General features: G+C 37.5%; 2 protein-coding genes across 4 annotated transcripts in view; one reads left to right on the top strand and one right to left on the bottom strand.

Annotated features, from left to right (window-relative positions):
* Positions 1–20617, top strand: part of USP14 (ubiquitin specific peptidase 14) — a 45329-nt gene extending 24712 nt beyond the window's left edge. Inside the window, exons 6-17 of one of the 3 annotated variants that reach the window (XR_004353152.1) lie at positions 379–437; positions 3479–3609; positions 5612–5692; positions 6058–6143; positions 6814–6925; positions 11878–11943; positions 12088–12180; positions 13807–13935; positions 17687–17716; positions 18652–18712; positions 19075–19182; positions 19851–20617. Coding sequence is in view for 2 of the 3 variants with exons in the window: in XM_032654390.1 (XP_032510281.1) it covers positions 379–437; positions 3479–3609; positions 5612–5692; positions 6058–6143; positions 6814–6925; positions 11878–11943; positions 12088–12180; positions 13807–13935; positions 18652–18712; positions 19075–19182; positions 19851–20002 (1078 nt within the window). In the remaining variant the exon portion in view is untranslated. The remainder of the gene's footprint in view (positions 1–378; positions 438–3478; positions 3610–5611; positions 5693–6057; positions 6144–6813; positions 6926–11877; positions 11944–12087; positions 12181–13806; positions 13936–17686; positions 17717–18651; positions 18713–19074; positions 19183–19850) is intronic. The other 2 variants (XM_032654390.1, XM_032654391.1) reach the window with 2 other exon arrangements.
* Positions 20618–22853: 2236 nt separating this feature from the next.
* The window catches only part of THOC1 (THO complex 1), a 42144-nt gene continuing 37640 nt past the window's right edge, over positions 22854–27357 (bottom strand). Inside the window, exons 17-21 of the mRNA XM_032654389.1 lie at positions 27159–27224; positions 26356–26439; positions 24551–24698; positions 23758–23833; positions 22854–23253 (exon numbers count right to left, since the gene is read on the bottom strand). Of these exons, the coding sequence (XP_032510280.1) occupies positions 22958–23253; positions 23758–23833; positions 24551–24698; positions 26356–26439; positions 27159–27224 (670 nt within the window). The 3' untranslated portion in view covers positions 22854–22957. The remainder of the gene's footprint in view (positions 23254–23757; positions 23834–24550; positions 24699–26355; positions 26440–27158; positions 27225–27357) is intronic.

Here is a 27357-nt window from a genome sequence, read left to right on the forward strand (position 1 = left end):
GCTTTTTAATTTAATTTATTTTTAACATCTTTAGTGGAGTATAATTGCTTTATAATGTTGTGTTTCTGCTGTATAACAGAGTGAGTCAGCTATATGTACTTTTTTGTTTACACAATTTTTAGAAAATGTTATAGATGAGTTAGACAAGAGGAAAGAATTTAAAGTAGGCTTCATTCATCTAATTTCCATTTTTTCTTAGCAGTCCTTTTTTGCCCATGTAATTCTTAAAGGAACAAGACCAGAAGAGAAGAAGAAAAAATGGTGGGAACAACTCAGAGAAACTTGTAGTTGAGGGTTTCATAATAAGTCCTTGGAACTAATTTCTTCCCATTTGAGTTTCAGAATAAAGTGAATATTTAATTGTCTTAATGTTCCTAGGTATGCAGGTGCCTTGAGAGCTTCAGGGGAAATGGCTTCAGCACAGTATATTACTGCAGGTCAGTATCTTAAATATACTACTTTTCAAGAGGGAGTATGGTATTCAATAAATGTCATTTTTCACTCACAGTTTTTTAGTATCTTTCTGTTTTCAAAATGTGTTTTTAAAACATCACCTCATTAAAATTAGAGTACTTACACTTACATTAAACAACTTGGGACTTTTTTTTTTTTTTTTTTGGCGGTTCACGGGTCTCTCACTGTTGTGGCCTCTCCCGCTGCAGAGCAACAGGCTCCGGACGCGCAGGCTCAGCGGCCATGGCTCACGGGCCCAGCCGCTCCACGGCATGTGGGATCTTCCCAGACCGGGGCATGAACCCGTGTCCCCTGCATTGGCAGGCGGACTCCAACCACTGTGCCACCAGGGAAGCCCTGTAACAGCTTTATTGAGAGATAATTCACATACCGTACTATTCACCCATTTAAATTATACAATTCACTGTTTTCTAGTTTACTCATAGAGTTATGCAGTCATCACCACAATCAAATTTAGAATATTTTCATCACTAGAAAATAAATCCTGTAACAGCAGTCACCCTGTTTCCTGTCACTACTACCAGCCCTGTGCAACCAGTAATCTACTGTCAGTCTGCGGATTTGCCAATTCTAGAATGTTGATATAAATGGAATTGTACAATATGTGGTCTGTTTTGATGGCTTCTTTCACTTAGAATGTTTTTGAGGTTCAGCCACATTGTAAACATGTATCAGTACTTCATTCCTTTTTATTGCTGAGTAAGATTCCATTGTATTGGATATATCACATTTCATTTATCCTTTCATCATTGATAAGACATTTGGGTAGTTTCCACTTTTTGACCAATATAAATATTGCTAAACATTTGTGTACAAGTCTGTGTGGACATATGTTTTCATTTCTCTTGGGTATATGTCTAGGAGAGGAATTGTTGGGTCACATGGTAACTATGTGAGGAACTGCCAGACTGTTTTCCAAAGCAGCTGCATCATCTTATATTCCTCCCAGCATGTATGAGGATTCTGATTTCTTTGTATCCTCACTGACACTAGGTATTGAATGTCTTTGATTATCGCCATTCTAGGGGTGTGAAATGGTATCTCATTGTGGCCAATCATTAATTTGTAATACTATAAACAGTAGGTTTCTTTGCCTCATTTGGAATTAGTGAGATTTTCCTCTAACCTTTTTCCCTGAAAGTAGGTTCATTTGTTGAAATGTTTTGTTTTCTTTTTTGAAGATGTTGGGGGTAGGAGTTTATTAATTTATTTATTTAATTTTGCTGTGTTGGGTCTTCGTTTCTGTGCGAGGGCTTTCTCTAGTTATGGCAAGTGGGGGGGCCACTGTTCATCGTGGTACGCGGGCCTCTCAACTATCGCAGCCTGTCTTGTTGAGGAACACAGGCTCCAGACACGCAGGCTCAGTAGTTGTGGCTCACCGACCTAGTTGCCCTGTGGCATGTGGGATCCTCCCAGACCAGGGCTCGAACCCATGTCCCCTGCATTAGCAGGCAGATTCTCAACCACTGCGCCACCAGGGAAGCCCCCTGAAATGAAGTTTTTACTGGGAAAATGTGATCACATATCTAGTTCATCTTGTAACTTACGTATCTAAGAGTTGCTCAGAATTTCAACAGCTTCTCCAGAGTCTTATAGGAGGCTTGCAGTATTTATGGGATGAAAAATACTGTTCTTTACTTTTTACTTCTTGATTTTTTAAGTTTTTTATTTTGAAATAAATTTAAATTCACAGAAAAGTTGCAAGAATTCACCAGTTACTAACTTTTTGTCACATCTGGTTCATCATTCTGTGTAATGCATGTTCTTTTCTGAACCATTTGAGAATAAGTTGCAGACATCTTGTTTTTTGTTCCTGAATACCTCAGTATGTATTTCCTGAGAATAAGGACATTCATAACCACAAGATGGTTATTTTTCAAAGTCTGGGAGTTTAACACTGATGTTAACTTGTAATACTGACTTGATTAAATTTTGCCAGTTAACCCTGTATTGCCTATTATAAAGTTGTTTTTCTTTTTTGCTTCAGGAGCCAATCTAGGATCACACATTGCACTTAGTTATGTTGTTATGTCTCGTTAGTCTCTTAATGTATAGTGTGTCTTTTGACCTTTTCTTTCAAACTAATGAAATATTTGAGATGCTCTGTTCATGGTATATATTAAATTAAATCATCTGTGTTTTTTTCTTGTTTTTTTTTTTTTTTTGAGAAGTGTATCCTTTAAAGTGTTATTACAATTTAGGCTTTTTTTATTTTAAAAATTATTAGCTTAGTAGGGATGCATAATTTCAGCTCTACCTCCTAAAATATTTTTTAAACATTGTGTTTAGTAGTTTTATTCAGGAACATTTCATTGAGTACTTACTTTGTGCTGAGATGTTGTATTTTAGTATTTGTTATGCTAAATAGTCTGTATACTAATGATAACATTTCACATTTTAGTTAACAAAACAGTGCAAGATAAGCTAGATTAGAGTTTTGCTATACATGAAGTAAGGGCAAGGTGTGATAGCTAGGGAGTCAACAGAGAAAAAGTATTCTGAACTCAAGAGCAGGGTTGAGTTTATGACCATCATGGGATTTATGGTCATGGTGAGAGAGGATAACATACTTCATTTAAACATACTCCAGATTTCAATACTCAGGAGTTCAGTACACGGGAACCAAGTATGGGCTTAAAGGGAGGAGGGCTGGGAGTGGTTACCTGACGTCCTGATAATGGCGGAACTGTAACATCATGCCTCTGTGATTCCTAGACAGAAGTTATGTGTTGTCTGTATTAAAGTGAATATACCTTGCTTTATTAGGGAAGACAAAGGCTGTCAAGGAGAGAGAGACATTGTTTATAGCTAGTGATTGCATTATAAAGTCTTCTGGTGAGTTAAGATTTAAAAACATTTTCTTATTAGGGATCCAACAATTGCAAAAGGAATAGGTATACTTAAAAATAATAGGCATTTCTTGGTATTAATTGAGAATTAATTTACAGTAGCATGTATTAAATATGTCACTGTTTTACTAAGGAAGTATTGCTTTGTTTTTAAGCCCTTAGAGATTTGTTTGATTCCATGGATAAAACTTCTTCTAGTATTCCACCTATTATTCTACTGCAGTTTTTGCACATGGCTTTTCCACAGTTTGCAGAGAAGGGCGAACAAGGACAGTATCTTCAACAGGTAATCAGGGCAAGGTTCTGTGGTTTTTATTTTGTAAATGTAAAATTTAGGCATCCTACACTTACTGGAGTATATTTGGAAATACAAATAATCAGTCCTCTGTAGTTCACACCACCATTATCTCTTGCCTGGAGAGGTGCAGTAGTCTGTTAACTGATCATCTTACTTCTGCCTTTTGTGGTGTTTCTCTATACAGCCCCAGAGTCCTTTTAAAAATGTAAATAAGATTATGTTGGTTTCCTTGTTCAGTACCTCCTAGTGACTTTCTGTCTCAGTCCTAAACAGTCTAGCTCCTGGCTACCTCTCTGAGCTTATCATGTGCCACTCTTCCCCTTGCTCAGTTCTCTCCAGATACACTGACTTCCTTGCTATTTTTAAAAAACCCCCCAAGTATCCTCTTTCTGTAGGGCCTTTGCTCTTGTTCCTTTGGCTCCCAGGTGCATGGCTTGCTTCCTCACCTCATTCAGGTATCATGGCTCAAATGTCAAGGCATCAGAGAGGCTTTCCTTGACAGTCCTATTGAAATAGCACACTTCCCTTCTGCTTTATAACAACGTGAATCAGCTATACATATACATATATCCCCGTATCTCCTCCCTCTTGCATCTCCCTCCCATCCTCCCTATCCCACCCCTCTAGGTGGTCACAAAGCACCTAGCTCATCTCCGTGTGCTATGCAGCTGCTTCCCACTAGCTATCTGTTTTACATTTAGTAGTGTATATATGTCCATGTCACTCTCTCACTTCGTCCCAGTTTACCCATCCCCCTCCCCTTGTCCTCAAATCCATTCTCTACATCTGCGTCTTTATTCATGTCCTGCCCCTAGGTTCTTCAGAACCTTTTTTTTTTCAAGATTCCATGTATATGTGTTAGCATACGGTATTTGTTTTTCTCTTTCTGACTTACTTCACTCTGTATGACAGATTCTAGGTCCATCCACCTCACTACAAATAACTCAATTTTGTTTCTTTTTATGGCTGAGTAATATTCCATTGTATATATGTGCCACATCTTCTTTATCCAGTCATCTGTCGATGGACACTTAGGTTGCTTCCATGTCCTGGCTATTGTAAATAGAGCTGCAATGAACATTGTGGTACATGTCTCTTTTTGAATTATGGTTTTCTCAGGGTATATGCCCAGTAGTGAGATTGCTGGGTCATATGGTAGTTCTATTTGTAATTTTTAAAGGAACCTCCATACTGTTCTCCATAGTGGCTGTATCAATTTACATTCCTACCAACAGTGCAAGAGGTTTCCCTTTTCTCCACACTCTCTCCAGCATTTATTGTTTGTAGATTTTTCGATGATGGCCATTCTGACCAGTGTGAGGTGATACCTCATTGTAGTTTTTTTTTTTTTTTGCGGTACGCGGGCCTCTCACTGTTGTGGCCTCTCCCGTTATGGAGCACATGCTCCGGACGTGCAGACTCAGCAACCATGGCTCACGGGCCCAGCTGCTCTGCGGCACATGGGATCTTCCCGGACCGGGGCACGAACCCGTGTCCCCTGCATCGGCAGGCGGACTCTCAACCACTGCGCCACCATGGAAGCCCCTCATTGTAGTTTTGATTTTCATTTCTCTAATGATTAGTGATGTTGAGTATCCTTCATGTGTTTGTTGGCAATCCCCTAATCACTTTCTGCTCCCATATTGCTTTTTTTCCCTTCATAACCCTCTCTTTACTTGAATTTGTTATATTTTGTTTATGTTCCCCATTAGAACTTTTTCTATTCTGTTGACTGTTGTGTATTCCTAGTGTCTAGAATAGTGTTTAGCATAATGATGAATTCATGAAACATCTCTTGAATGAATGAATAAACTATTCTGGAATTCTTCATTGTTTTGAAGATCATATAATATTTAATTTGGCTTAATATTTTTTTAGAAAACAACTTCCTTCCCCTTCTCTAAGGAAACAGTAATTACTTTGGAAGGATTTTGTAGATCAAACACTGTAATAGCCAGGATTACTTACTGTGTCACTTTTTAAATTACAGGATGCTAATGAATGTTGGATACAAATGATGCGAGTATTGCAACAGAAATTGGAAGCTATAGAGGATGATACTGTTAAAGAGGTAATTGAAATATATTTGTGAGTATAGACTTTGATTCTCTATCCCACCCCCACCCTAAAGTCTTAGTTCATCTTAATAGGTAGACATGTACTTGAATACTTTAGATGCTGAATCTGTAGTTGGAACTTGACAACTTGCATTTGATGCTTGAATTCAATGCATTATTTGCTGAATTTAATCAATTGAGATTATTGAGCATCTAATTTTTTGGTAATATTTTTTGATCAGTAGAAGAATTTTACAGAAAGGGATTACATTTTAAAAAGTCTAAATGTGTGTTACTAAACTGGATTGTGTGGGAGCCAATGTACATTAATATCCATATGAAGTAAGTTGGAATTTTTATCTCATCTTAACTTTTGCAGACAGATTCTTCATCTGCACCAGCAGTGACACCTTCTAAAAAGAAAAGTTTAATTGATCAGTTCTTCGGAGTTGAATTTGAAACTACGTATCCTTATGAGCCAAGATTAGTATGACTGTAATCGTAACTTAGAAGTGTATTGGTATAAATAGCGTTGTTGCCTGGGGTGGTGGGTGGGATATGAAGGAAAATTCTTCAGAGGTTTTTATGCTTAAAAAATATGGAAATTAGGAATTTGGAAAAATACATCCTTTGGAGTGCTCTTGAAGTTTAGATAAATGTACTCTTTAAGGACATTCATATTTTTTCCTGAGAACACCTTTAGCAGAATACCTCATTAATTCACCTCATAGAGAATTAATTTTTAATTATGAAATGGGATAAATCAGCTAAATTATATACATGAGATTGATATAATTAATAAAACATGAATTTAGGAGAATACTATTTTCTACATCATGGGTGGAAACTTAGAAAAAGATTTGTTTATCGTCAGGTTATTAAGACCATTTTAAGACTATAAATACCAACATATATTTGTTGAGAGTTTATCCTTTTACACACATTCATTAATCCGTATTGTTGGTAAGTGAATGAGCATTTTTAAGTATATTAAAATGAATCTCTATTGGAAGACTGAAATGTTTTAAATACCAGTGAATGATGCTATTAATTTTAATAGCATTAGGATAACTTATTCAAGATTATATAACAAATTGAATGCCTATTGGCAAATTCCTTATCTTATTTTTCAAAGCATGAAATGTACAGAATCTGAAGAAGAAGTCAGTAAAGGAAAGGAAAGTCAGCTTCAGCTTAGCTGTTTTATCAATCAAGAAGTCAAGTATCTTTTTACAGGACTTAAGTTGGTAAGGACAATTGCAGTTCCTCCCCATTGTTCGTAGATTCTGTATTTGCAAATACACCTACTTGCTAAAATGTATTTGTAACCCCAACATCAGTACTCATGGTGCTTTCATGGTCATTTGTAGATACGCACAGGGTGACAAAAATTTTGAGTCGCCTGACTCACACTGTTTCACCTGAGGTCCCCAAAGGTGATGCTCTGCCTTTTTTTTTTTTTTTTTGCGCTATGTGGGCCTCTCACTGCTGTGGCATCTCCCATTGCGGAGCACAGGCTCCGGACACGCAGGCTCAGCGGCCATGGCTCACGGGCCCAGCCACTCCGCGGCATGTGAGATCTTCCTGGACCGGGACACGAACCTGTGTCCCCTGCATCGGCAGGCGGACTCTCAACCACTGTGCCACCAGGGAAGCCCGCTCTGCCTTCTTGTTTCAGTGCTCATACTATAAACAAGTACCCTTTTTGCGGTAATTTTAATGCCACATTTCTTGCATTTTTGTGCTTTTTGTTGGTGATCTTGCTGTTTATAATGGCCTTCAGACATAATGCTGAAGTGCTGTCTGGTGTTCTAAGTGCAAGAAGGCTGTGATGTGCCTTAAGGAGAAAATAACCTTTGTTAGATAAGCTTCATTCAGGGATGAGTTATAGTTTAATTGGCTGTGAGTTCAGTGTATGTTAAGGTGTCATTAAATAGCAGAAACACACATAAAACAAGGTTGTGTATTGATTGGTTGACAAAAATGTTGTGGCCAGAGGCTCAAAGGAGGCCTCTGAGGATATTATAATAAGGATATATTAATTGTGAGGTAAAAACTGGGGTTGTACTGTGCAAATACGGGCATGTAGTCATTCTGCCATTGCACTAGTATTAAAGTTGAGGCCCTAGAATTTAAGTGACTTAATCGGTTTGTGGCAGAGCCAGAAATAAAACTTGCTTGTCTTATTATTCAGTTAGTACTGTTTCCCCAGTGCCATACTAAAGAATCCACCCTAATGAGCAGATTGATAAAATAGAACAATTTTGCTTGCCTAACATTTATTTGATATGGTTTGGGGGAATATGTACATCTCTTGAATGATGGGCAGTGAATTGGGGCAGGGATTACATTGAAAACAAGATTATTTGTTGTCAGGGAGCTCCCATTTACAGTTTGGGGTAAGATTGGTTAGGGGAAGTATTGGTAAATGTTTCTATAAGAAACAGATAGATAAATAGTGCTATTCTTTGCCCTGTGATACTGAGGGGAGAGGTGTGGTGAGGCATAATGGCTTTTAAGAGAAGTTCACTTGAAAAGCATACGTAAATATATGCTAATCAATCAATGTGATAAACCATATTAACAAATTGAAGGAGAAAAACCATATGATCATCTCTCTAGATGCAGTAAAAGCTTTCTCCAAAATTCAGTACCCATTTATGATATAAACCCTTCAGAAAGTAGGCATAGAGGGAACTTACCTCAACATAATAAAGATCATATATGACAAACCCACAGCCAACATCGTTCTCAATGGTGAAAAACTGAAACAATTTCCTTTAAGATCAGGAACAAGACAAGGTTGTCCACTCTCACCACTGTTATTCAACATAGTTTTGGGAGTTTTAGCCACAGCAGTCAGAGAAGAAAAAGAAATAAGAGGAATCCAAATTGGAAAAGAAGAAGTAAAACTGCCACTATTTGCAGAAGACATGATACTATACATAGAGAATCCTAAAGATGCTACCAGAAAACTACTAGAACTAATCAATGAATTTGGTAAAGTAGTAGGATACAAGATTAATGCACAGAAATCTCTTGCATTCCTATACACATGATGAAAAATCTGAAAGAGAAATTAAGGGAACACTCCCATTTACCATTGCAACAAAAAGAATAAAATACCTAGGAATAAACCTACCTAAGGAGACAAAAGACCTGTACACAGAAAAGTATAAGACACTGATGAAAGAAATTAAAGATGATACTAACAGATGGAGAGATATACCATGTTCTTGGATTGAAAGAATCAACATTGTGAAAATGTCTGTACTACCCAAAGCAATCTACAGATTCAGTGCAATCCCTGTCAAACTGCCAATGGCATTTTCCACAGAACTAGAACAAAAAGTTTCACAATTTGTATGGAAACACAAAAGACGCCAAATAGCCAAAGCAATCTTGAGAAAGAAAAACGGAGCTGGAGGAATCAGGCTCCTGGACTTCAGACTATACTACAAAGCTACAGTAATCAAGACAGGATGGTACTGGCACAAAAACAGAAATATAGATCAATGGAACAGGATAGAAAGCCCAGAGATAAACGCAAGCACATATGGTCACCTTATCTTTGATAAAGAGACAAGAATATACAATGGAGAAAAGACAGCCTCTTCAATAAGTGGTGCTGGGAAAAGTGGACAGCTACATGTAAAAGAATGAAATTAGAACACTCCCTAACACCATACACAACAATAAACTCAAAATGGATTAAAAACCTAAATGTAAGGCTAGACACTATAAAACTCTTAGAGGAAAATATAGGCAGAACACTCTGACATAAATCACAGCAAGATCCTTTTTGACCCACCTCCTAGAGAAATGGGAATAAAAACAAAAACAAATGGGAACTAATGAAACTTAAAAGCTTTTGCACAGCAAAAGGAAACATAAGATGAAAAGACAACCCTCAGAATGGGAGAAAATATGTGCAAATGAAGCAACTGACAAAGGATTAATCTCCAAAATATACAAGCAACTCATGCAGCTCAATATCAAAACAACAAACAACCCAATCTAAAAATGGGCAGAAGACCTAAATAAACATTTCTCCAAAGAAGATACACAGACTGCCAACAAACACATGAAAGGATGCTCAACATCACTAATCATTAGAGAAATGCAAATCACAGCTACAATGAGGTATCACCTCATTATAAGTCAGAATGCCCATCATCAAAAAATCTACAAATAATAAATGCTGGAGAGGGTGTGGAGAAAAGGGAGCCCTCTTGCACTGTTGGTGGGAATGTAAATTGATACAGCCACTATGGAGAACCATATGGAGGTTCCTTAAAAAACTAAAAACAGAGTTACCATACCACCCAGCAGTCTCACTACTGGGCATATACCCTGAGAAAACCATAATTCAAAAAGGGTCATGTACCACAATGTTCATTGCAGCTCTATTTACAATAGCCAGGACACGGAAGCAACCTAAGTGTCCATCGACAGATGACTGGATAAAGAAGATGTGGCACATACATACAATGGAATATTACTCAGCCATAAAAAGAACCGAAATTGAGTTATTTGTAGTGAGGTGGATGGACCTAGAATCTGTCATACAGAGTGAAGTGAGTCAGAAAGAGAAAAACAAATACCATATGCTAACACATATATATGGAATCTAAGGGGAAAAAAATGGTTCTGAAGAACCTAGGGGCAGGACAGGAATGAAGATGCAGACGTAGAGAATGGACTTGAGGACAAGGTGAGGGGGAAGGGTAAGCTGGGAAGAAGTGGGAGAGTGGCATGGACATATACACTACCAAATGTAAAATAGATAGCTAGTGGGAAGCAGCCACACGGCACAGGGAGATCAGCTCTGTGCTTTGTGACCACCTAGAGGGGTGGCATAGGGAGGATGGGAGGGAGATGCAAGAGGGAGGAGATATGGGATATATGTATATGTATGGCTGATTCACTTTATTATAAGCAGAAACTAACACACCATTGTATACTCCAATAAAGATGTTTAAAAAAAAAAAGTAAAAATAAAAATAGCATACAGATACTAGCTTACCACCCCAAGTCCTATAAAAAATTATGATGCAAGTTTTGGGGCATCAAAATATGATGTAAATGTTAATTGGAGAGTGTGGTATAGAATGTTTCGGCAGGGACTCTCCAGGGTGTATTCTTCGTAATTTTATAAAATTCCAGGAAAACTAAGTATACCTGGAACTTCTAGATGATCATGAATTGATGATAATGATATGTAGCTTACCTGATGAGTAACATTGTACCATATATCCTTTCTTTAATAACATGTATTAATGAGATGTTGTATTTGTTGTCTTGGTAATTTTTTAAATTTCTTATCATCATTCGTTTTAGTTTTGAGTAATTTTGCTCCATATTTCTTTACCTCTTTGTTGCCAGCTAAACTTGGTTAAATGTTAAAAAGCTACTCCATGGTGCTTTCTTTTGTAATTAGTAATTTTAAAAAATCAAACCTGAAACAATTTTTATACAAGTATAACATGCTTGTTGAACATAGAATATATACCAAATAGTTCTCCAAGTTTTCTCCATGTACAAACTCATGTAATTCTAACAACAGCACTGTCACGTTAAATGCTGTTAGCACCATTTACAGATGATGCCCAGAGGGATAACTGTCTTGCTCAGTGTCACACAGGCTGTAAGGAGTGGAATGGCAGACATGATGGTTATAAGATATAATGGCTAAAGGCTTTCCCACATTTATTAGATTAACAGAGGTTTTCTGTGTTATGACTTTTCTCAGATTTAACAATAACTGATTTGTTCTGGAAGGCTTTGATAAATAAAGCATAAAGAACAAGGATTATCTGCATTCTCTTAATTTTTGTCTAATATGAATATTCTGTTGATCCATAAGTAGAGGAATACCATGAAAGGCTTCCTTAGGTTGTATAAAATACAGTATAAACTCTCAGAATCTGAGCATTTGGGTCATAATTAAAAGACTTCAAATATTATTTACATTCTGAGGAGTTCATGCCAGTAAAAATTGATGCCTTTTAAGAACTGAACCATATCTAAAAGCCTTCCCACATTGTCTTCATTCAAATTATTTCTCAGGGGTATAAATCCGTTGACGTCCTGTGTGTTGTCTATTAATTAGTAGTGCTGATAATTTTTAAAAGAAATAAATAAATAACTGTATTGCAGAAGAAAATTCTTTAATGTTTGGACTTATGTTCTTTTTTAGCGACTTCAGGAAGAAATCACCAAACAGTCTCCAACATTGCAAAGAAATGCTTTGTACATCAAATCTGTAAGTTTTGGAATCCAGTTCCATTTACTAGAAAGGTTTCCAGCTAATTAATGTTACCCAGTCTTTGTTTTTACTAAACTGAGAAATTAAAAATTTGTGTGGTATTTGTATGTTACAGAATTTCTTTCCACTTTGTCTCCTCAGTCCAAGATCAGCCGGTTGCCTGCTTACTTGACTATTCAGATGGTTCGATTTTTTTATAAAGAGAAGGAATCTGTGAATGCCAAAGTTCTTAAGGTTAGTAACGAACTTTACTATAATGAATTATTGTAATTCTTTGAAGGTAATTCATAACTTACAATAGGTTTCTTTATTCTTTTAGGGATAAACTCACTTTAAAATACTATAAATAGGGAAGTTATTAACATTAGACAAGTGGTTCTTAATCAAGAATATATATTGGAATTATCTATTGTCCTTTTTATTTTAAATCATACACACGCCTGCCCCTCAACTGCCACCAAGCATCTGATTAAGTGGGGCCTTAGTAGGTCTTACATTTTTCAAAAGATTCCCAGGTAATTCTGATGGATGCCCTCCATTCCCCAGAAATATTGCCCTAGACCAGATCCTCAATTCCAGAGATACTGGTCCAGTAGGTTTGGGGACGGGAGTGGGGTAAGGGGCAATATAACACACTCTATTCTAGGCGGTTCCTTTCTTCCAGGTGAAAGGAGAGTGTTAAGTTACTGGTGCCCAAGGAATACTTAAATTGTAATCGTTTGATGTCAGAGCTAACCTTATGATTTATCTGTTTTGTTGAACTGTAGCTCTGCTGTGCATCCATAGAGTCTGATCCTTGGGAGAGGAATATATAATTTTAGCCTCTTGAGCTGAAATTTATAATACATTTTCAGATATACTTAGGGTCATATGAACAGGTTAAATGTAGTTGAAGTATCTGCTAGTCTAGTATTTCTGAAATGCTTCTTTTATTGTTTAAATTAAAAAAAAAAGTTATTTGGCTGCGTTGGGTCTTAGTTGCAGCACATGGGATCTTCATTGCGGCATGCGGGATCTTTCGTTGTGGCTCTTTGCAGCATGCGGGCTTCTCTCTAGTGGCACGTGGGCCCTAGAGCATGTGGGCTCAGTAGTTGCAGCACTCGGGCTCTCTAGTTGTGGCGCACGGGCTGCAGAGCACACAGCCTCAGTAATTGCAGCATGTGGGCTCTCTAGTTGTGGTGTGTGGGGCTCCAGAGCACATGGGCTCAGTAGTTGTGGCACATGGGCTATCTAGTTGTGCGTGGGCTCTAGAGCACGCAGGCTTAGTTGCTCCGTAGCATATGGGATCTTAGTTCCCTTACCAGGGATTGAACCCGTGTCCCCTGTATTGGGAGGTGGATTCTTAACCACTGGGCCACCAGGGAAGTCCCTGTTGTTTAAATTTTTGGTAACTCCTCTGCGGTCAGTTTCATGGGTTAAAATGTTTAATGGAAAAGTTAAAAATTTTTTATCTTAAAGTTAGGACTACGGGCTTCCCTGGTGGCACACTGGTTGAGAGTCCACCTGCCGGTGCAGGGGACACGGGTTCGTGCCCTGGTCTGGGAGGATCCCGCATGCCGCAGAGCGGCTAGGCCTGTGAGCCATGGCCACTGAGCCTGCGTGTCCGGAGCCTGTGCTCCGCAATGGGAGAGGCCACAACAGTGAGAGGCCTGCGTACCGCAAAAAAAAAAAAAAAAAAAAAAGTTAGGACCAGATTGAAAATAAACATATTTTCAAATGCATAGATTTCCACGTGATTTTTACAGTTCTTATTTTCAACTTTATTTGAATATGAAAGCAGTACTTTAAAAAGTGTGATAAATATTTTAAATAACTACCTTTATAAGTCTGTTTACCCTTTTCCTTTTGGTTTGTATATAGGATGTTAAATTTCCTCTTATGTTGGATGTGTACGAACTGTGTACACCAGAACTTCAAGAGAAAATGATTTCTTTTCGATCAAAATTCAAGGATCTGGAAGATAAAAAAGTAAATCATCAGCCAAAGACAGTAGGTTTTTATTGGTCATTTTCTAATCTTAATATGTTTATCTTTAATCTGTGTCCAGTATTCATTTTATATTGTTAACCTGTTAGTAAAAATGGATGAACCTGTGTTTAGCATATATACAAATCTTGCAGATATTGGTGCAAGCCCTTAAAGTTTTAGGTGTGTTTTAGCATAAGAAAAAGAACTCTAGCTATGCTAAATGGGTCCTTCGTGGTAGAATAAACTTAATTTTCTTTTCCCATAAAAATCTTCAGCTTATGTTCCTTTTATATCAATATTTATTTCCTCAAAGCACTTCACGTAAAATCTTGCCTTGTAAAATTCAGAGTATTTTATTATTTTCCTTGTAAGGCATCTCCATTTTTTAAAATGGAGTTAGTGTTATCGAATATTGCTTCATTATGCCCACTGTGACAACTTAAGTCATATCTTTTAACAAGCACCTATAACTGTTAAAATTATAACCTTAGCAACTTTATATATTTAATAAATTGTATATTTTAAATTCAGAGAAGGGACAGCTGAATTATATGTTGGATTGTTTTCTTCAAAAGGAAAAAGATATTTCCTGGTAAATAGGAATATTTCCAGTGTGATATTATATACCAAATTTTAAAATTAAATTCTGCAGGTTACTGTGTGTGTGTGTTAAAAGCAAGTTTAAAAAAATTAAACTTTATTTTGAGATAATTGTAGAATCACATGAAGTTATAGGAAATAATAGAGTTCCTGAGTACCTTTTACCCAGTTTCTCCTAGTGGTAACATCTTGCAAAGCTGTAATACAATATCACAACCAGGATACTGACTTTGATGTAGTCTAGATGCAGTACATTTCCTCTACCACAACGATCCCTTTGTAGCCAAATCCACTCTCCTTTCCCCCTACCCCCTTCTTTTTTTTTAAAAAATAAATTAATTACTTTTTGGCTGTGTTGGGTCTTTGTTGCTGGTGCAGGCTTTCTCTGGTCGCGTGCGGTGACTGGGGGCTCTTCTTTGTGTGGTGTGCGGGCTTCTCGTTGTGGTGACTTTTCTTGTTGCGGAGCATGGGCTCTAGGCGTGCAGGCTTCAGCAGTTGTGGCTCACAGGCTCAGTAGTTGTGGCATGTGGGCTTCAGTAGTTGTGGCTCGCGGGCTCCAGAGTGCAGGCTCAGTAGTTGTGGCGCATGGGCCTAGTTGCTCCGCGGCATGTGAGATCTTCCCAGACTAGGGCTCGAATCCGTGTCCCCTGCATTGGCAGGCAGATTGTTAACCACTGAGCCACCAGGAAAGTCCACTTCTTGTACTTTGGTTAAATTTATTTGTAACTATTTTATTCTTTTTGATGTTTTTGTAAATGGCATAGTTTTAAAAAATTTCATTTTTGCATTCATTGCAGTTGATTTTTGTATATTGATTTTACATCCTCTACTCTCCTGAATTGGTTTATTAGCTGTTTTTTTTCCTCTTATTTTTTTTGAAAGAGATTGTGTAGAATTGGTGTTAGTTCTCTTTTAAACGTTTGGTAGAATTGTCTTGGTCAGACAGTCTTGGCCTGCAGAGTTCTTTTTCAGGAGTTTTTTTTTTTTTTTTTGTGGTACGCGGGCCTCTCACTGTTGTGGCCTCTCCCGTTGTAGAGCACAGGCTCCGGACGCGCAGGCTCAGCAGCCATGGCTCACGGGCCTAGCTGCTCCGCGGCATGTGGGATCTTCCCAGACTGGGGCACACACCCGTGTCCCCTGCATCGGCAGGTGGACTCTCAACCACTGTGCCACCAGGGAAGCCCTTTTTCAGGAGTTTTAAAATTAAAAATTCAACTTTATAGTTATGGGCTATTCAAATTTATTTCATATTGGGTATGTTTTGGTAGTTTGTCGTTTTGTGGAATTGATCCATTTCATCTAGCTTGTCAATTTTATGCGTGCAGAGTTGTTCCTAGGATGATGATGATTCTGATGTTTGCACGGTGTGTAGTGATATCTGTCCCGTTTCATTCCTGATATTGTAAATGTGTGTCTTTTTTTCCTCTTTGTCAGTCTTGCTAGAGGATTGTCAATTTTATTGCTCTTTTCAGAGAACTAGCATTTCGTTTCATTGATTTTTCTCTGTTTTTCTGCATCTCATTTTATTGATTTTTACTCTTATTATTTCTTGTTTTCTGCTTGCTTTGGGTTTATTTTCCTCCTCTTTTTCTAGGTCCATATGGTGTGGGAACTTAGATCTTTTATTTCAGACTTCCTGTTTTCTGATGTGTGCATTTAGTGTTGTAAATTTCCTCTTAGCAGTGCTTTCAGATTGTGTTCTACAAATTGTTGTATTGCATTTCCATTTTCATTATGTTTCTTGTATTTTTAAAAAATTTGAGACTTCTCTTTGACCTTGGATCATTTAGAAATGTCTTGTTTAATTTACAAATTAAAATTTCCTGTTATCTTTTTGTTACTTATTCTAGTTTGAGTCGATTGTGGTGAGAAAACACCCTCGTGTGATCTAAATTCCTTTAAATTTGTTGAGGTTTGCTTTATGGCTCAGGATGTGATCTATCTTGGTAAATGTTCCATGGGCACTTGAAAAGAATGTGTATTTTACTGTTGTTGAGTGGAGTATTATGTGATGTTGATTAGATCCAGTTGGTTGATGGTGTTGTTGCTTTTTCCTGTAACCTTGCTGTTTTTCTGTCAGTTGTTGAAAGAGGAGTAGTGAAGTCTTCAACTAAAATTGTGGATTTGTATGTTTCTCCATTCATTCAGTTCTGTTAGCTTTTTGCTTTTCATGTTTTGTAACTGTTATTTGGTGCATACACATTTAGGATTGCTCTGTCTTCTTGGTGGAGTGATTCTTTGATTATTATGCAGTGTCCATCTCGGTTTGTGGTCATTTTCTTTGTTCTGTAGTCTACTTTATCTGATATTATATTGCCACTGCTGCTTTCTTTTTATTAATGTTTGCATGATACACCTTTTTCCATTCTTTTACTTTAAATTTGCCCATGCTATATTTGAAGGTAGTTTCTTATAGACAGCATATAGTTGGGTCATGTTTTTTAATCCTGTGTTAACCTCTGTCTTTTTATTGGTACATTTAGACCATTTATATTTCATGTAATTCTTAATATGTTAGTGTTTGAATCTATTTTACATTTGCTGTTTGTTCTGATTTTTGTTTCTGTTTTCCCTTCTTGTAGGTTACATGAACATTTTTTAGAATTCTAGTTTATGTATAATTTTTTTTGAAGAATTTGATTTTTAAAAAATTTATCTGTTTTATTTTATTTTTGGCTGCATTGGGTCTTTGTTGCTGCACACAGGCTCCCCCTAGTTGCGGCAGGCAGGGGCCACTCCTTGCTATGGTGAGCGGGCTTCTCACTGCAGTGGCCTCTCTTGTCGTGGAGCGTGGGCTCTACGGCTTTCGCGCTTCAGTAGTTGTGGTGCACAGGCTCAGCAGTTGTGGCTTGTGGGCTCTAGAGCGCAGGCTCAGTAGTTGTGGCACATGGGCTTAGTTGCTCCACATCATGTGGGATCCTCGCGGACCAGGGCTCAAAACCATGTCCCCTGCATTGGCAGGCGGATTCCCAACCACTGCACCACCAGGAAAACCCATGTGTAATGTTTTTTAATGTGTTTCTTTGTATAGCCTTTTTTGGGTTGCTCTAGGTATTAAAAATATATAAAGGAATGGTTGACCTAATTGCCTTTCTTTGTTGTAAGATTCTTTGGCTTCTTGTCACTTTAGCTATCTTTTAAACTGCTTGCATTGTCTTCATTTTCATTATAGTCTTCAAGAACTTTGTGTCCATGTGACTAAGTAAGTTTTTTTTTTTAATTTATTTTTGGCTGTGTTGGGTCTTTGTTGCTGCACGCGGGCTTTCTCTAGTTGTGGCGAGCAGGGGCTACTCTTCTCTGCAGTGCGCGGGCTTCTCATCGTGGTGGCTTCTCTTGCTGCAGAGCATGGGCTCTAGGCGCGTGGGCTTCAGTAGTTGTGGATCGCAGACCCTAGAGTGCAGGCTCAGTAGTTGTGGCTCACGGGCTTAGTTGCTCCGCGGCATGTGGGATCTTCCTGGACCAGGGCTCGAACCTGTGTCCCCTGCATTGGCAGGCAGATTGTTAACCACTGCATGACCAGGGAAGCCCCTGCTTAGTTGTTTTTATATTACACACTGAAATGGGTTGAGGCAAGCGAGTTCCCACTGAAGACCCTTGTCTAAAGTTGTAAAAAATGCCTCTTAATGTAGGTAAATATTTGCTGAATTAAATATTTCAGTTCATTTGAGCTGAAGTGGCAGGTGACCGTGGCTTAGTAGATATAATATTAATTGCAGTAATTCGACTTCTGTTTTTTTGAGGCAGGTTTTCTTTTATCTTCACCTATATGGTTTGATAGTATTCTGGAAAAGTTGCAGAATTGGTTTTTTTCTACCCTAGAGCAGTGTTTATCTGTACTCTGTATTCACTGGTGTGCTCTAGGTTTAGTGGTTTGAAGTTGGTTCTGTAATCAGGATCTCCTACTGTACATATGAGACTGTATGTTGTTAAAGAGTAGGACTTTTGGGTTTACAGTTTTATGTTAACTGTAGCTGTATCATTTGAGCAATTTGTAAGGCAGATCATATTTTTTCTTTGTCTTGCCTTGGTGATTTGCATTATAGACAGTAAATATTTGTGGAGATGGATACTCATTGAGAATATAAATTTTATTTCCAATATCATGAAAACTTAAAATTAAAATTTTTTTCCCCTCAGAGTGACAAAAAGAGTAGTCCCCCAAAAGAAGTTAAGTATGAACCCTTTTCTTTTGCTGATGGTAAGTGAAATCTTCATTTCAGTTGACTTTTACTGTGTGTAGTTTTTTTTTTTAAGGTAAAATTACTGTCTTTCCACGTTTTTTTCAGGTACTGTGCTTTAAAAAAAAGTTGTTTCTTATGATTTATTGTAGTATGACATAGTAAAAAAATCACTTTTTAGTGAATATATGTTCTATGAATGGTAGCGTACTTCTTAAAACATCTTTCATGAACCTTTAATTGGACAGTAGTATCTTATTGGATTTTAACAATAAAGTAGTACTTCTCTAGGCTAAACTTGAGTTGTTCTTGCTTGTTACTTAGCTTGAGAAAGCACATATCTGTTCATTTCTAATATTATTGGGTTTACATCTTTCTTTAGACATTGGCTCCAATAATTGTGGATACTATGACTTACAAGCAGTGCTAACACATCAGGGAAGATCTAGCTCTTCAGGTCATTATGTGTCATGGGTGAAAAGGAAACAAGGTAAAGATTCTGTTTTTTTAAATTGTTCCATACTATTTTGATAAGTTGTTTAGATTTTTAGCACATTTGTTCTCAAACTTTTTGATCTCAGAACTCCTTTTGCATTCTTAAATTATTGAGGATCCCAGAGAGCTTCTGTTTATGAGGATTATCTCTCTTAATATTTACTATAATAGAAATTAAAACTGAGAAGTTAATTCTCTTAAAACTGACAGTAGTGAAGTCATTACATATTAACATAAATAACATTTTCAAAATAAAAATTACAATCTTTTCCAAAACAAAAAAGGCAAAAAATTATATTGATTTACATTTTTCTAAGTCTGTTTTGTTAGGCTTAATAGGAGACAGCTGGATTCTCCTGTTTCTGCCTTCAGTCTGCTGCTTTATCACACATTGTGTAACCTCTGGAGAACTCCAAAGCACACTTCACAGAATGAGGGGGAAAAGGGAAATAATGCTTTAGGAGTGTTATAAAAATTGTTGTAACCTTCATGGAACCCCTGAAAGGATCTTGAACCTGAGTAGTCCCTGGACCACTCTTTGAGAACTGTTGGTATGGCAGATGGAATACTACTGTACATAAAATTACTCAGTACCTCTTTTGCAATGGAACTCTGAAAAAATCATATATGAGATTAATTTCATTCTTCTCTTTTGCACTTTAGATGAATGGATTAAGTTTGATGATGATAAGGTCAGCATCGTGACACCAGAGGATATCTTGAGGCTATCTGGTGGTGGAGACTGGCATATAGCTTATGTTCTACTCTATGGGCCTCGCAGAATTGAAATAATGGAAGAGGAAAGTGAACAGTAATCTTCATTTTAGCTATTTATGCTTAGGTGTGAGATAAATGTTGTTTGTTGATCATTTATTTCTATAACCCAGAGCTTTAAAGGAAGATTTTTAGGTGGTTTTACATGTTTCCCCTCATGTGGAACAAAAGAGGGCAGACGCAGACCACTCTGTGTTTTCGACCTAAAAAATAACAGAAAAGAGAAAATTGCCTTTGGACTGTGCTGCCCTATATAAAAGTGACAGGAAGACATTTTTAAAAAGCTTATTTCTTGGATTAATTTTTAAAAATTATGAGTTGAAATGCCTTTCAACCATTACCTTCTGTGATAATTTTTCTTCCTGTCTTTTTCAGCCCAAGATTCAGCAATCAGATGTTTATTGCACACCTATTACTCTATTATTTGTTGTTTTTGCATGGTTCAAACCACCAGTGATTGAGTAGCTGCCCATCCTTTGCATTATCTAACAAAAATTTTGCCAGGACGGTGGAAAGGAAGTTAAGTGTTGATCTCATTGTGTAACTCAGTGCTGCTGTCCCCATCCCATGGAAACATGGGTACAATCAAGTATTTGTCCAGCCTGACTGTTGCTGGCTTTTCATGACTTTAAAATAAATTGTGATCAATAATAGTACATTTGATTATACATTTATTACTGTGTCTCTGATGTACTAGGTTTGTACATTTAACTTTGCAATGGTTTTGTAGTAATCAACCTTAAAAATGTTGACAAGCTCCAGTTGCTTATTTTTAGAAAATTAGGATATTTAATAAAAAAACAAAACAAAGAGGGACTAACAGCGTTTGACCTCAAGTCTTTTGTCTGTTGAGTGTTGGAGCTTGGCTGAAGTTCAGATATGTTTACTACTATTACAGTTTCTGCAGATGGTTAGTTTAACTATGCTCTTAAGCATCCATTTAAAACTAGTCTTTGCCTGCTAGCATAATATTGTTTAAAAAGGAATAGAGTTGTAAAAGTAATGGAGTTCTTTGGATGCTGAGTGCAACCATGTTATCAGATCTGTTCCTTGGCTCAGTTGGGTGTTTATTTCTACTCCCTTGTCAACTTTGGACAACTCCCTTGTCCAAATTCTTAATGTCTATCAAAATTTAGTACCAATGACTTTTAAAGTGATGGTAGAAATACCAGAGTATGAGATATCTCAATATATGGTATGTTTCTTCCATTTTAATACTCTAGTCAATTCATTTTTGTTTTAGGAGCCTTGCTTGGTTGCAAAAGGATAGAGTATCAGCTGACTTGTCTGATTTCCTTTGAGTTAGATATTTATAATAAAGTTTTGGGGATTATCGTGAAATCTCATCTTTGCTTATGCTGTTTTAATGCTCTGCAGAGCATAGTAGTGATAACTATTAGATTCTTAGAGAATAATGGCCATTTCCTCTCACGTTTGAACAACGTAATCTAAGAACACTAGGGGATAAAATAAGCATTTCAGGAAAATTTATTTGTAAATAGCTTCTTCAGCTAAGCTTTAATAATTGGCAATCAGTACTCCTTTTGCCTTGGAGGTGGTATAGAATAGAATAGGGAGGATGAGACCTTAAGAATTGTAATGATTCTTTTATATATTGGTGTGATGCTTGTAAATTTGTGAAGTTTTTTTATTCACTAATTTTGTTCTGAACAATTTTGAGTACACCAATTTAGGAATTAGAATTCAGATTTTACGATTTGGAGGATGCTGTAGCTACTAGATCAGGTAGGGTTAGAACAAAGTATATAAGCCTTGTATGGAATTAGCATTTTAAATTATAATTCCTTAACAAAACACTTCATTTTATTTGATCCAGAAAAGCATTACAAAGTATAAGAAATTGGACTTATACTAGGGTTGTTTTAAACTATTTAGGCTATTTTAGAATTCAGCCTTTCATATAAGATCTTTGAAAACAGAGAATAAGCAAGAGAATGTCTTGATTGGTTCCTGAGCGTGCCTTATGTGCTGTGCCCCTCGCACTGAGGCCCTTTTGATATTAGAGCTGTGCTGGATCACTATTGGACTAGTGAGTGAGGTGAAGCCCCAGCAAGAATATTTTTAGTGACAGGCACTTAGCCCTCCTTCCAGATTCAAAACAATGACCGTAGCGCCCTAAAGGGTAACTTACGTGGGAATGGAAACTCTCTCCAGCCATGATGACTACATAGTGCTTTGCTGTTTGTAGGATGCTTTCACATACATCTCATTTGAACTTCACAACAATCCCTGAGGTATGTACCCCTATTTTAATGACTTGAGAGCTTAAAATAAGTTCTCTAAGGCTAAATGAACTACGTTTTAGACTTCACCCCATTTCTTTTAAAGTTGGGGGTTGGAGAATATTTTCTGCCATGGGCCAGGTATTTTAAAAATATGTTTTAAGCTTTGCAGGCCATAAGTCTTCGTTGCAACTATGTAACTTCGCTGTTGTAGCATGAAAGGAGCCATAGACAGTACTTAAAAGAATCAGCATGGCTGTGTACCATTAAAATTTTACTTATAAAAAGAGGTGACAAACGGACCATTGTTTGCTGATCCTCTGCTTTAAAGCATAGATGAGACTAGAGCAGTCATATAGTTTCAGAAAGTATTACTGTGGGATGTTCAGGATAGCAAGTTAAATTCTATAACTGCTAATGGAATGCAGGAAACCAGTTTGGCATAGGGTATCTTAGGAAACAAACACCATGCCCCTAAATATTGCTTACTGACTTTATAAATGTTTAATTAACAAAAATATTATGTGACCTTGAGGTCACTTTACTTTGGCCATTTCCCCAACCTACCCCCTTGTCCCCCCAGACCCTGAGGTCAGTCATCAAGAGGCACCATGCATTCTGTTGTTCTTGGAGCACCAGCCAACTGTACAACTGTTATAAAAATGTTTATTGTTTACCAAAACCAGTGAACCTCTTATCAAATGCTGCTTGGTAACAAAAGCTTATCACAGTTTTAATAATAAAAAAAAAAAGCTAACTATTTGTCTCATTGTCATTAGTTAGACTTTCTGCAAGGTCACTTAACCCAGACTTGTTGAGTGCATTGATCAGGTTCTCAGGTGTCGCGTGCACTCCCTCCTGATCCTGCCAGGCGACTAGCAGCTGCTTAGCTCTCATCTTCATGTCTTCACTGTCACACTCAATCTGTCTAATTTCTGAGTCTTTCATTTCCAAGTAGGGGGCCAGAATCTTCCATTGTTCACCCAGTTTGTTGGCAAATACCTCTATTTGGTCCCCTGTTACAGGTTTGTCTCGCCGAACATCAGGACCTAGAAAACACAGGAAACATAAATTATGAACAAAGTACGAGGATGTGTACGATTCAAAATATAAAACGGAATATGGGGCCACTGAGATATTAGTCATCTTTAATAAGCTTTATTTTAAAAGTAAAACAGTTCCTTTTTGTACTTTCCACGGGTTGAAGTACCATTCTTATGATCATTAGGGACTCAATCAAAGCTAAAGCTGTTGCCTCTATTATAATTAGGAAGGCTTCTGAAACCAGCGGCCCCCAATCTAAACCCCAAGAATTAACAGAGGTATGAGTTGCCTTCAAATGTAAGTACTTTTCTTCCCAACACTTCCAAATTTTACTGTATAAAAGGTACTATTTTAAAAGTTATTATCAAGCAATGTTTTAGATTCCTCACTATAAGAAACGGCTGAAAAAGATGGTAGAAGTTGAGAAGTAGATCAAATAACGTACCTCTCAACAAAGAACCCCAATCTTTTCCAATTTTGTAAAATAGCCAAGAAAATTCAATTCTTACTTTCATTTTCCTTCAGTAAAGCATCATTATCTTCCTCATCTTCATCCTCACCTGTTTTTATTTCTTCAGAAGGAGGCTAAAATGAGTAAAAGAATGTTTTAAAAGAATGCCAACTTCTAAAACCAGATAACTGGGCATACTTTCTATTTAGGTATGAGATTCCAATTACGGGGCCCAGAACTTTACCCTTGAGAGTGTTAAATGTGAATGTCAGGTAAGGATCGCAGTGGGACAGTGTTAACCTGGAGAAGGAGGGGTGGGCGGGGAAGACTGAAGGTTGGAAAGACTCTTATTCCAACCTGGGAAGAAGAGAGCCAGTAAGAAGTATGGTAAGATGACTTGCAAGTACTCAGCATATGGTAACAATGGTCTAGGGAAGACTGGGGGAGCAACCATGTCCTTAACACTTTTTTTGAGTAATTTTATTCAGATTTGTGCATACAGTATAGTTATTACCATATTGTATTGGAAAAGAGTAGAAAGATAGGCCAAACTGCCTATCACACTACCCCATGGGCCCTACCTTTGATAAAATATAATGCATTGGCACACAGAAAAAATAAGTTAAAGTATAATAAGTTAATTTTTATATAGTTACTTTATCTATATATGTACTTCCTATAAATGTATACCCAAATGCATTTTTTTCTCATTCTAAACAAGGGGGTTTATGGATTTTTTTTTTTCCCCACATGATAAAGGCTAAATTCAGCTCTTAGCTCAAACAGCAATAGCAGTTTAAAAAAAGAAGGTAACGCGAACTAAAGGATGTAAAAATTGATGTGTTACTTACTGGTAATTCCTTGGCTAGCTTTATTACCATGTTTTCGAGATATTCTGGCAAACTTTTAAACTGCTGGTTGGTTGGCTGAAAGAAGTGAGGGCTTCTCCGTGCTAATAGTCTCAGGGCTCTCCAACCATAATTAGAATTGTTCACAGCCCTATAAAAAGAGATGTCAGTCTTGTAATTTATACTTCTTTATTTCTATATTCCCTTCTAGTTAAATGTAGTTCATGAGGCAAAATTCTATACTCCCAGGTCAGTAGCTGAAGGCACCATTCTTCTCATTCTGATCACAGCCCTAAAGAACCTCTCAGTGAGCAGTTCACTTATAAACGGAAACCATCAGAGTCCAAAGAGGCAGGTTCATATGCAGCAAAGTTTTTAAATTTAAAAAGTTTACATACATTTTAAGCTAAGTCAATTAGTATGTGTCCAGGACTGGCTAGATGCTGTGTGTGCAGGACACATCATCCCCCTGGTCATTTAGAGAGAAAAATACTCATAGGTTCACTATGTTCAGTAGACTTGATATCCAAATGGGCAATGCCATCTGCAGGTGTGAGTTTCAGAATATTTTATAAACCCAACCGTTTTCATCATGTTAATTTAATTAATCTTTTTTTTAATTTATATAACATCTAAACTTTAATTTGCTGAATATCAACCTCAGTGAATAAAAATTACTCCAAAACTAAAAGGGACACATCCAGTAGCCAACACCATAAGCAGTGATACCAAGAACAGAATCCACGAACTGTTCCTTAATATAGGTGGTACACAGTAAGGTAAGAAAAACCGGAGAAACTCTAAAGATAATGTTTTGGAAACAGACAAGCTACAGAGAATCCAGAGCACAGATCTGTTCCACTTAAGAGTTTTTGTAAGTGACTTGGAAGTCCCCACAAGTTCTTAGAGTAGCAATCTAGTTTATTAGTCACTGCTCATAAATAAGCCTCATTACCTCTGAGACAGTCTTGGCACCTGAAAAACTACCGCTAGGCAGTGCGTGGTTCAACGTGAACCATCTTATTTAATGCTCAGAATAACCCTGTGAGATGGGTACTATTACTGTTAAACAGATAACGAAACAAAGCAAAGGGTTTAAATTAGCCCTTAGAAGCCTAGCCAGTAAGTGGCAGAGCCCCAGGACTGACCTAGGCAGGCTGATGAGAGGGCCCTTGCCCTCGGATCACGATGCCATAATGCCTATTTAAAACCACGGGGCTGTGTGGTGTCACCTGGAAGATACAGCTAAGACTGACTCCTGAAGTTACTACAAAATTTGAGTTAGATGGACAGCCAGCAGTGGAGACTGAGACGGTGAGGCAAAGGGAAAAACAGGAGGAGAGTGCAGTTAGATGGGTGTCAAGGGAAGAAAACATTATCTAAGCAGGGAGAGATCAACTGGAGAATGCTGCTGAGAGGTCAAAAAATGATCAGAGCTATTTCAGTGGAGTGATGGGGAGACAGGCATGGGCTGACCAGAGAACAGGAGCTGAGGAAATGAAGGCAGTAATTATCAACCACTGTTGGACATACTGTGATTTGAAGGGGAACAGAGAAAAGAGGTGATAGAGGTGGGCTCAAGGGGGATTTTTCTACTTTTCTGACACAAGCGTGACTCTTAAGTCATGCTTGTTAGTCGATGGGAATGATCACTGAAATCAAGACGTGCAGTAATGTGAAGCTGGCACATAAACTCAGCTAAAAGAAAAAGTACTATGCTCTCAACTGTCTGCCTTGATAAGCATTCTAGTATACATACAGTTCTTAAGAGAGATTAGGGAAATTAGTTCATGAGAAACATTACTTACTTGTATTCATTTTCAACCATATTTTCAGGGTCTGCCTGTTCAATGGCTTCTTCAAAGAACTCCTCCAAAGTTGGCATATATTCCCTGGGCATTAAAAAAATAACTAGTGAGGATCATGTCTGTTCTTATTTACAGTTATTACAGAATATTGGCTCTATTCCCTGTGTTGTACAAAATGGCTATATTTTCTTATTGCTACAAGTAGTACTTGTTTTTTCTAATTTGCCTGGTCCTTTTTGAGGGTGCCATGTTCCTTTTAGTTGCTTCTTCTGTCTGCTGATTCTTAGTCATGGTAGATTGTTTTCTTAAGTTTGGATGGTGAGTTTATCTTCAGACTTACCTGTAGAATCCTTGTGTGGCTTAGGTTGAAGGTGTGGCCGCCCTACCCCACCACAAGCTTTCTATCATCAGCCTGGGACTTTTTAGTTCACCCTCTTAGCTTAAGGGTCGTTCCTTTATACTGCTGGTAATATAAATATAAACTCTAAGACGGCATGACAGCAGACCTGTGGTTATAATTTCTCAGGGAATACTTTTTCCTTTTCCTCCACATCTCAGGTGGAAATGGATGAGTTCCTTGCTTCCTGTGCCAGTGAGCAAGTCCCTCCTCCTCCCGCCGTGCCCTTTTCTTTACAGATAGTGTGCACTGAGGGCCTCAGCTTTACTTGGGGGAAACTCAGTTACATATTTGTACAGCTTTAAACTTTAAAATTTCTTTTGAGCTCTGCTTATAGCTGCCAAAATTCTACTCTAGTTTAACATTTGAGAAAAGCAATACTTCATATGAAACATTTTAAACCTGCCTTGTCTCTGATTTACAGGCTTCCATATTATCAGGACAGAGATTCCAAAGCCTTGTTAACTCCTCACTGCAAAACAGACAGACACAAAGATAAATACATTTTTTTATGGACACCATTCTCTTCTACCTTAAAACTATAAAAATACTTAAATAGTGGATTTAGGGGTGGTGATTTTTAATCATCTTTGGTATTTAGCAAA

The sequence above is a fragment of the Phocoena sinus genome, chromosome 14 (assembly GCF_008692025.1).
Source record: "Phocoena sinus isolate mPhoSin1 chromosome 14, mPhoSin1.pri, whole genome shotgun sequence".
In the NCBI taxonomy this organism is placed as follows: domain Eukaryota; kingdom Metazoa; phylum Chordata; class Mammalia; order Artiodactyla; family Phocoenidae; genus Phocoena; species Phocoena sinus.